Source organism: Punica granatum, chromosome 4 (genome assembly GCF_007655135.1).
Source record: "Punica granatum isolate Tunisia-2019 chromosome 4, ASM765513v2, whole genome shotgun sequence".
Classification (NCBI taxonomy): Eukaryota; Viridiplantae; Streptophyta; class Magnoliopsida; order Myrtales; family Lythraceae; genus Punica; species Punica granatum.
Window position 1 is genome coordinate 33029001 of NC_045130.1, and position 10740 is coordinate 33039740.

The 10740-nt window shown below is 39.9% G+C and overlaps 1 protein-coding gene and 1 long non-coding RNA gene across 2 annotated transcripts; one reads left to right on the plus strand and one right to left on the minus strand.

Annotated features, from left to right (window-relative positions):
* Positions 1-1264: 1264 nt before the first annotated feature.
* Positions 1265-4871, plus strand: LOC116205020 (protein NRT1/ PTR FAMILY 3.1-like). The gene is made up of 4 exons (XM_031537438.1): positions 1265-1576; positions 2576-2793; positions 2971-3530; positions 3720-4871. Exons 1-4 carry the CDS (start codon positions 1384-1386, stop codon positions 4693-4695), a joined length of 1947 nt encoding a protein of 648 aa, XP_031393298.1. The 5' UTR covers positions 1265-1383; the 3' UTR covers positions 4696-4871.
* Positions 4872-5454: 583 nt separating this feature from the next.
* Positions 5455-6505, minus strand: LOC116205021. The gene is made up of 2 exons (XR_004156439.1): positions 5777-6505; positions 5455-5671 (listed from the first exon to the last, which is right to left on the minus strand). It is a non-coding gene; the product is annotated as an uncharacterized LOC116205021 (long non-coding RNA).
* Between the last annotated feature and the right edge of the window lie 4235 nt (positions 6506-10740).

Genomic DNA, 10740 nt, shown 5'->3' on the forward strand with positions numbered 1-10740 from the left:
CCGCATCACATGCCAATTCAGTCAATTTATGCCTGGGCCCATGTCACTCATATATATATATAAAATATAATATATATTTTTTATTTATCATTCATCCATTAAAAATCATTTGAATATGAAAAAATTAAATCAAACATTACGATTTCTCTTTTCACTTCCTTTTATCATAATTTTTTTTCACCTTTTCATGGTCTACCACGCTCTTCAAACTTGACATGTCTTAATGCGAGATCGAATTTCACTATCAAATCTAGCACGATGTTAAGTGCTCGATAAAAAAGGAGAAAGACAACTAAGCTAATCTTGGCAGTAAGCTATATTGGCCTGCAAATAAAAATAACAATAAAATCTTTAAAACTAAAAATAAACAATAAAATAACCCAATGTCTCAAAAGGCAAAGGGGAGGGGGTGGTGGACGAAATCAAGGACCTACAAACTAGAATCAGGAGAATCGTCAAATTAGGGATTCTCCTGATTCCGGCTTGTGGGCCTCGATTTCAGATACCATCCTTGGGGATTATCCCAATTTCAACGAGTAGGGTCTCGATTCCAGACACTACTCCCTGGTCGATGCCCTCTGAGATCACCAACAACCCCAATTGAGGTTATGGTGGTTAGCGGGAGCCCTCACCCTTTCTCCGATCAAAGCATTTCTCTCTTTTTTTTCTTTAAATTTTTATTATTTTTTCTAACATGCGGTGATACCGTTAGCCATGTAGGCACCGTTTTTCGCTGCGTCAGCAAAATTGATGAAAAATGACACAGATGCCTAACTTGATAAGAAAATCAAAGTTCGTGCCAAAATTGAAATAGTGGTCAAAATTCATGCTTTTTTGGGTCATTAACCCAAATTTTTAATGGGCATCTAACCATCTGTGGTATATGACATAATGAAATTAAGTTATATGCTACGGTGTGCTAAGTTTAAAAAGCGTAATAAGAGGTGAAAATAATGAAAAAAAAAATCGCATTACTATTCTTTCCTAAGACATATATATCAATTATTTTTTTGATTACAAAGGAGATAGGCACAAAACCTAATATAATGAAAGATGAATTTAAAATAACTAATAAAGGGGCACATGGAGTCCTACTGGATATTGAACTTACGACTTCTAGGTCAACAAAAGAAAGCGTGCGTCACTACATTACACCCTATTTTGACTCAATCATTTTATATTACATTTATTGGGTAAAACCTTATTCGGTTATAGGACAAAAGCATGGCTTATAATTACCCTCAGATCTACTCCTTACAAGCTTAAAAAAATATGAAGTTGGTTCCTACCGAAAAAAAAATGTAGTTGGTTAATTAAAATATTTATATATACGTATATGGACATATCTAGGCATAGAAATATGTCTTATATATATAGGATGGTATGGTGAGTTGGTCGAGGGAGATGAAGATGAAGCCTGAGATGGAGTTGGAGAAGAAGATGAATGGTGTTAAAGAAGAAGAAGAAGAAAAGCAGAAGAAGACCAGGGAGGAGGTTATGGAGGAACAAGAGGAAAAGGATGAGGAGAAGAAGAGGAAGAAGCTCGGAGGACTCAAGACATTGCCATTTATACTTGGTGAGTTTTAAAATTCAATCCAGTCATTTTCCTTTTCCACTGTATTGTTAAATTTCCCAAAGAACCTGTCGGATGACATATGCTGTCCGATCAAGATAATGTTCTTTGTGGTACCATTGTTCTCTCAAGCTAAGAGTGAATGCAAGATTGATGATGATGAGCAGGAAGAAAAAACAACTATATATTAGTCGAAATCTCAGTCCCTTATCTCGAGATTGCAACAAAACGAACAAGAATTATCTGTGAAAACTCAGTCATCTGAAAGTCGATGCAATTAAATTGCCAACATATTCGTGATACATTAATGAAGTAGCTTTTAGTTTGGTTATGCACTACCCACAAAAATCACACTATGACGGCATCATTTCCATGTTATATATGCATCTTTACTAATTAGTTAAATATATTATCCGAAACCATATGCTCCACACACCAAGTGATATTTTATTATCCATATACCGGATATAATACATAACCCTTTGTTCTGGATCGACTGAAATTCAATATTAATTAACCCAAAAAATATATATTTCTATGGAGTTACTTAAAAAATAAAAGCGTATATATGATTCTATTTTCTAAATTTATATAGCAAAAATTGAATTTAAAAGAATACTTTTTCAAAATTTCAGAAAGTAAAAAAAATAATTTTTGGAAAAAATAAAAATTATAGGAAAAATGGATGGAGAGGGGGGTACTGAGCGGCAGGGGGGTTCAAGCCGGCCAGCGCCACCATAGACGTTACGTGGTCGAGGTGGCCGGGTTCAATGATGGTGGATGTTCTGTTCCTACAGCATCAGTGACTCTGAAGAACTTGGTTTTCTAGTAACCTTTAATCAGAACAGATATAATAATCCCCTGTGGAATTGCTCGGATGTTATCCAAGGTTGATTATTTAACTTTCGCCTGCACAAAGCCATGATATATAAGTACAAGTTGATTATACCTAAGACCATGCTGAGTAAAAATTTACTGAACTGATCCTTTTGCTATGCGCAGCGAACGAAGTATGCGACAGATTTGCAACGACAGGTTTCCACGCAAATATGATAACATATCTAACACAACAGCTGAACTTGCCGATGGTGCAAGCCTCGAACACCCTCACTAATTTCGGAGGAACAGCAGGCTTCACTCCGCTTATCGGAGCTCTGATTGCTGATTCTTTTGCCGGACGATATTGGACACTCATTGTTGGTTGCATTATATATGAACTGGTATGGTATCTCTCTTTAACATCGACTCCTATCGTCTCATCCCAGTTTTTTTTATTGACTCCTTTTGCGACTACTGGAATTGACCGATGTATTTGTGGTTCATCATTTCATCGTGCCAACCGTGACCTCTCGTTTCTCCTATTCGTTTTTTGATGTAATTTAAAATCCCAACTGCAGGGCCTGGTTAGCATAATGATATCTGCTATGCTTCCATCTCTTCGGCCCCCACCATGCCCGACCCAGGTGAACTGCAAGGAGGCATCGACCTTCCAACTGTGGGTCCTCTACATCTCCCTCCTCCTTACGTCGCTCGGCACTGGTGGGATCCGCCCCTGTGTTGTCACCTTTGCTGCTGACCAGTTTGACATGTCCAAGTCCAAAGTCGCGTCCCGAAAGTGGAACTTCTTCAACTTGTACTACTTCTGCATGGGGGCCGCTACCTTGACGGCCCTCACGATTGTAGTGTATGTACAGGACAATGTGGGCTGGGGGTGGGGACTTGGGATCCCGACCGCGGCCATGGCCATCTCGATTGTGGCGTTCGTACTTGGATCCCACCTCTATGTGAAGCTGAAGCCAGGGGGCAGCCCCCTGACCCGATTGGCCCAGGTGATCGTCGCTGCTGTGAAGAAGCGGAAAACCGTGGTGCCGGCGGATCCGGTGCTGTTGTATGAGAATAAGGAGCTCGATGCAGATTTATGTGTGCAGGGAAAACTCTTGCATACAGACCAGTTCAAGTAAGCAACTGTTGGACTGTGACTTGTCAGTTATGAAAACATTACATAGTACAAAATCCAAAGATGATCCTAGCTCGATGATTAAGAGTATTCGTGTTAACAACGCACGTGATGTTGCTAGGAAACTATTTTAGATCCACAAAATCGATCTGATGGCTACTAGTAATCCGATATGCTTGCGTTCTGCAGATGGTTCGATAAGGCTGCCGTAGTAACGCAAAAAGAATCAACAAGCTCTCGTCCGTTGAACTTGTGGAGGTTAGCCACGGTGCATCGGGTCGAGGAGCTTAAATGCATCATCAGGATGCTCCCAATCTGGGCTGCCGGGATCCTCTTGATCGCTTCATCCTCCCACCAGCACAGCTTCACTATCCTCCAAGCTCGGACAATGGACCGCCATATGTCTCACTCCTTCCAGATACCCCCGGCCTCCCTATCCATCTTTGGCAGCCTCAGCCTGCTGCTCGGCCTCGCTCTCTACGAGCGCCTATTCGTGCCCTTTGCCCGACGGTTCACCAAAAACCCTGCCGGGATCACATGCCTCCAGAGGATGGGCATCGGCTTTGCCATTAACATCCTCGCCACGCTCGTGGCATCCCTGGTTGAGATCAAGCGCAAGAAGGCTGCCTCCCGGTACAACCTGCTAGACAAACCGACGACCGTGGTACCTATCAGTGTCTTCTGGCTGGTCCCTCAGTTCTGCATCCACGGCCTAGCGGAAGTGTTCATGTCAGTTGGGCACCTGGAGTTTCTCTACGACCAGTCTCCGGAGAGCATGAGGAGCACCGCCGCAGCGCTTTACTGGATCGCGATATCGAGCGGGAACTACATCGGGACCCTCATGGTCTCCCTGGTGCACAAGTACACGGGCAAGGACAGCAATTGGCTGCCTGATAGGAACTTGAACAGGGGAAGATTGGAGTACTACTACTGGCTAGTTAGTGGGATCCAAGTCGTAAACTTGATATATTACCTTATCTGCGCTTGGTGCTATACGTACAAACCCGTGTCCGAAATTACGACCGAACTGGCCGAGGATGATGAGGTCGAGCCACTGGCCGAGGATAGTAAAGTTAATAAGGTTTCTCCTATGATCATGTCGAACGGGACTTCGACACCTACTAACGTCGGACATGTTGAGCTTGCAAAAGCTGAGACAGCTTGATTAGCATTGCCAGTGTAATTACTCCTAAAATAGTGAAGATTATCTATTATCTATCGAAAAAGAAATAAAAATAATATGATAAAATATGAAATTAGAATGTTGAAAGATAAGAGAGCAAAATAAGAATATATTTACTAGTGAAAGAGTAATATTAAATGAATAATGTTGTCTTTTAATTCTTCTCTATTATTTTAGATTGTAACTAGAATTAGAGATATTTTCGACTTTTTAATCACCTCATATAAATAAGATGACAATTATAAAATCAAATTTTCACTTAAATTAAATAATAGTGTATATATATATATATATTTATAAGATATAAGATAAGATGAGGTATCATATTTTATATATTATATCAATGTTGAGAGCCTTGCAAGATGAAGATGTGAAGATGTGATCAAATATGGGCCGGTTCCAGCAAGAAATAAAGACAACCATATGGGCTTACAGGTTACTGAAGGCTCATCAAATATTTTGGGCTAGAAATGAAAGTCGATTCACGTGTCAGTGATCGTTCGCAACGAAATGACACGAAAATGCTGGAAAAAAAACCGGAATATGTCCAACAATGAATGATATAGCTCAAAATTGGCTAGACTCGATCTTTTCTGGGATGAGTAATCGAGGTCGTTAGAGTCGTATAAATTCACGGATTCGGACACAAGTTGCCCGGTCTGGCAAGGAACTTCGAGCCCCAGGATATTATTCCGGTTTTGGAGTACGTATCTTCTTTTGGACTTGCGACTATTGTTAATGTGAAATAACAACCTTGAAAATCTAGATTTTCATATCCGCGAAAATATTGATAAAACACAACCAACCATCTTATGTAATTTACTAATTACGAACAATTAAATATGGACTCTTTTCCTAACACCTACCTTAGGGCACAGGATAAAATATAAGTGATGATGTGGATCGGAAAATGGGGTGTCCAATCCTGCTTCTTCCCCGATCTCTACGCTCGGATAACCTGCAAGAAGGGAAATACAAGAAGGGAATCCCGATTTCTATCTCTAATGCTTAAATGAGTAATGAGACGTAAAATGAATCATAAATGAGCTGGCGTGAAAGTTACACAGCTGTAAGATATTCCGTAACCATTGGTAGATGCCATCGACACCAGGCTGAGAAATGCACTGCAGTATACGTCGCTGCCACCAGGAACCGGATCATTATTGGTTTTCTCTAGTAACTGCCAAGCCGCAAATTCGGCAAAGATCTCCAGGATTGCGAAGAGATGATGAAGCCGCCTCATTCGATGAAGGTTATTGCTGATGACGATCCCGAAATCGACGAGTGAGCAAAGATTTGAGCAAAATTATTTTCTTAGCTCCGGAAAGCATGCTCTGAAGTTTTTCCTCTACAAGGATGATGGCTTGATTCAAGGATCGATAGTTCAAATTCCAAGTGGGTCGTAAACCTGATCATGGAACATAAAATCGACTACTCTCTCAGGGCCGAAAACCCCTTCTATGGCAGGGCTGCAGATTGAGAAGAATCTTTGATCTCGGTGATAGCTTACGAAGAGGCGAAGCCAAAGGCGAGCTCGAGCGGGATGCCGCAAATGAAAAACGTGGCTGTGGCAACTACTTTTTGCACTTGATGAACATGCTCCAAACTACGATAGGATTGGGGAAAGGTTTGAATGAGGCATCCCCATTTTTTCTACAATCACATCATTCTGCCACCACAGGAGTCCCCTTCCCTCTTTCTTGCTTTACAGGGGAGGAAAGAATTATCAGAGGCCTACGCTTAAGGAGTAGATGTTAGTGATATGCCCTAGTGCCTGATTTATATATTTGGATAATTCTTTTTATGGCAATAAAGTTTATTATATTATTCGTATATTGTCTATGTTTATTAGAATAAAGTCCTTAAGATATTTTGAATGCTTTATTTTTAAGAGTTAAGAATATGAGTGACAAAATAATTAGGTAAGAATATCTTTAAACTGTTCACGATCATAGGAGATTTAACTGGACATTATTTCTCCAGATAGATCGTCATCTCTGCATGTTTCCATGATTAGTATACAGATACTAATGAAGATGGAGTAGTGAGTTTCATGCTATCTGATAACTGTTATCATGACAGATATGTGGATACTTATATGATAAGTAGTCGAACGTGACGTACAGATAATATTCATACGGTAATTTACTAATGTTAATTAATGTTATCTGGATCGTATTAGTGCATATAGTCCTTAGACCTGAGATGGAACGCTATCTCAAGTATAGGTGATTAGGATTTGCTACTGCTAAAATATTTGTGCTTAGCATGAGTATTCGGCAGATAGTGGTCCTAGTTAGTTATACTTGGAGTTAGGTGTTCGATCAAGACGGGATTCGCTAACCTGAGTAAACAGGGAAAAAGTCCTATGGATATGAGTTTTGTTCTGGATCGAGAAATCCTCGGCCGAGATAGATAGACTCGAATAGAAAAGAGTTTCTGTTCAAGTACTATAGATCTAAGAATGAAATTAAAGAGTCCATATAATCGGCTATACAGTTTGGTATTTACCGTAGCTCTAGCTAGATCGGGATCTTGTAGTGAAGGGATTCAATGCATGTCATATACGATCAGAGGTTCATCAGAATGTTTCAATTATACATTCGTCTTCATTTGAATTGTCACGATATGCTGCTAGGTGTCACTCGTGAATTTTAGGAACTAATGACATTTTGAAAATTATGCTTTTGGTTACAGAAAGGGTTTCTGGTAGTGTCAAATGAGTTGATACTACAATCCCATTGCCATTTGATGATGAACCTAGTTAGTCACACACATTGAGCGTGTTTAAATCGAGAAAATAATTAATTATAATTAAGGAAGTTAATTAGGAATTAATTATCGAACGAGACTTGCAATGTGGTTGCAAGGGTGCTAGCACATCCTAAAACCGAGTTCAATATCAAGGATAAATCTAATTAAGGAAATACGATAGTTTTTTTATTTGGAGAGTTTTTATAAATAGATTGTCTATTGATAGAAATTCGTGTCAAGGACTTGTTTGATCTTTCTTTCTTACAACAAGGGCAAGTCATTGGATGACTTAAGTGTGAGGACTCATTTGTGATTTATTAATTAATGTGGATTAATTAATAATTGTATTTTAGTCCCTAGGGTAAATATATATATAGATATGTTCTTACATATAATCCAATAACGCAATCGATCATCAACCGATATTAGAGAGAAAGAAAGAAGGTTTCGACTGAGGCAATCAACAAGCAACTCAGCTGCACAAATCCCAAGGTTGATCGAAGTTCTTTTTGGTTCCGGTTCGGCGCTTCGGTGTTGTCTTTGACGTCCTTGAAGAGATCCTTTCATTCCGTGACGATTCCGCTCGAGATCGGTGACCTAGATCGGAGTGTACGGGTCGAGAGGAGTCTAATCTCGGTGGAGACGTGTTCATGTGGACGAACTAGAGACCCGACACTTGGACGGTTAGTTTGATCGACTTGAATCAACAAGGTTAGTATAAAAGTCCAAACTTTTCATGTAGATTCGATATGTGATGTTGTCTATTCGTTTAGAAGGCGATTCTTATGTCAAGATATGATCTTGAAGTTTTCGATTGAACGAGCATGCGATAAAAATTTGATTTTTACCGTAATTAACTTTTCCGCTGCGCACGTGCTCGGTTTTCTAACAGTGGTATCAGAGCCACACTTCTAATTGATTAGATACATGTTTTGTGCCTAATTTGGTGGTTGATTGTGATTTATTAAAGTGTTTGAAAAATCGGTATCGGATCGGGTACGAGAAATCGTTTCTTATAACCGGGTTTAGATCACCGAACCGGTGATCTCTCTCGGCTGAAAGGTCAGCTGCGAGATGGCCTTTACGTGGCCAGGAACAGCCACAGCAGGTGGCTGCTGAACAGCCACAGAGCCTGAAAAAGTTGCAGTACTCGATGATGTCCTAGCGCGACTGGGGGCGATTGGGCACGACTAGGCGCGATTGGACGCGACTGGTATCAACTGGACACGACTGGGCACGACCGTTCGCGACTGGGAGAGACCGTTCGCGAACGGGCGTGACCGTTCGCGAATGGACACGACCGTTCGCGACTGGGCGCGGCTGTGAAGCGCGATACTGGACATGGCTGTCCAGAACCGGCGCTCGTCGCGTAACGAGTAAATTTCGATATTTTCGAAAATAAGATTTTCGAAACAATTAATTACCAAAATTGTTTTTCGTAAAATTTTATTTTATGAAATTGGATATTTGATATCCTATTCTAATGAGATTATAGATTTGATATTTGATATCAAAAGAGATTTTGGAAGATACACTAGATACACGATATATTATATATTTTTTATAATTGAAAATTTCCTAATATTTGGATATTTTGTAAAGAGTTACAAAATTGGCACGATTTATTTTCCTTTTATGCTATTAGTTTCCTTTCATAAATTTCAAGCATGGTGTGTGATAATGGATTTTAGGAAATTTTGCTTAATTCTTGTGGCTCTAGGATTAGGCTAATAGTAATAAGTCTATGATCATGCTTTTATCGATTCCGAATATATATTTATGCATATGATGCGTGAATACGGATAATGTGCAAAGTGAAACCAAATAGTAATTACGTCACCAAAATAGAAAATCTTCCAAATTAAAATATTAAGTCGGGAATGGCACGAGGTTGCGAACCTCTATCATGGCTCTCCACCAAAGCGTTCTCCAAGAGAGTTTTAGTTCGTTTCATTGTCGGTCGTAAACACACGGGGGCATGAGACACACTAAGAGATCTTTTTGCATGAATGATGAAGCATGTGATGTTTTAGATTGCTGGTTGCCAATAACGACAGGTACTTGAGGTAGCTGACATCTAGGGCTTGGTGGGTCAGACTTAACTATGTATGATGGACCAATAACGGCAGGCACCTGAGGTCCAGAGTACTAGGAGCCGAATTGATTGAGCCGTACATAGAAGATGTATTGAACAAAGAGTTGTTCGCTTGTAGAGTGCTTGTTTCCAATAACGGCAGGTAGCTGAGGGAATTAGCATTTTATGAGAATTCAATCACCCGCTATGAATCTTTCCCGATTAGGATTCCTGTTTCCTATTTTAGAAGTGTAGGTTTTGAAAGGATAGTGGGAGACCATTTTGATTGAAAGTCCATGGTCATTATGGTGATATATACATAAATTCATTAATTTAATCTTGTTATTTTCTGCAGTCATGATAAATATGAAATCTATGAATCCTCTCTCGTACATACTGAGTGATAATAGGCTCACTGGGCCTAACTTTTCGGACTGGCTCCGTAACCTGAACATTGTCCTGAACATGGAGGCTCTGGGATACATCCTGGAGACTCAGGAGATTGAACTCCTTGGCGGGGATGCTACGAGTGATTAGCATGACGCATATGATCAGTGGTCTGTTGATGACACGAAGGTCCGCTACTATATGCTTGCTTCCATGAACAATGAGTTTGTGAGATTCGGGAATTATCTTTTAAAACATCTATCCATACGCATATACATACATATATATGTATATTATATATTACATGTTTAGGTGGATATAAAAAAAAAAGAAAAAAAGAAAGGAAAGAATGGGCTCCACGTGGTCTTGAAGACCACCCCATTTTTCCACCGCCAAACTTTTCACTTTCATTTGTTTCTTTCTTTTCTCTTTCGTTTTCCATTTGTTTCTTTCTTTTATTCTTTATTCTGTTTTGGGGGCTGGGGAAGTCGACGAAGAAACAGAGGGTGTGTGTGTGTGTGAGAAAGAGAGAGAGAGAGAGAGGGGAAGGAAGAGGATTTGCTAGAGAGAAAATAGAGAGAAAGAGAGAGAGTGAGCGAGAGCTCAGGATGGAGCTCAAGAGATGGGCTGAAAGTTGAGAAGAACATAAGGGATGACGGGTTATGCCGAGTGTATAGTGGTGGTACGTCATTCCAATGGCAAGCGTTTAGATTTTAATTGATTAATTTATGGGCATATGAGGTATGTATAGCTGAATTCATGTTGTTCGAGTTGTCCTTTCCTTTAATCATGTTCTCTCTATTGAATTTGAG

Bases quoted from the DNA above. Each gene is read 5' to 3' on its own strand.
- LOC116205020 (XM_031537438.1), top strand. From the start codon at position 1,384: ATGGTGAGTTGGTCGAGGGAGATGAAGATGAAGCCTGAGATGGAGTTG. The intron at 1,577-2,575 runs GTGAGTTTTAAA...TGCTATGCGCAG, and splicing joins GACATTGCCATTTATACTTG to CGAACGAAGTATGCGACAGA. The intron at 3,531-3,719 runs GTAAGCAACTGT...TGCGTTCTGCAG, and splicing joins TTGCATACAGACCAGTTCAA to ATGGTTCGATAAGGCTGCCG.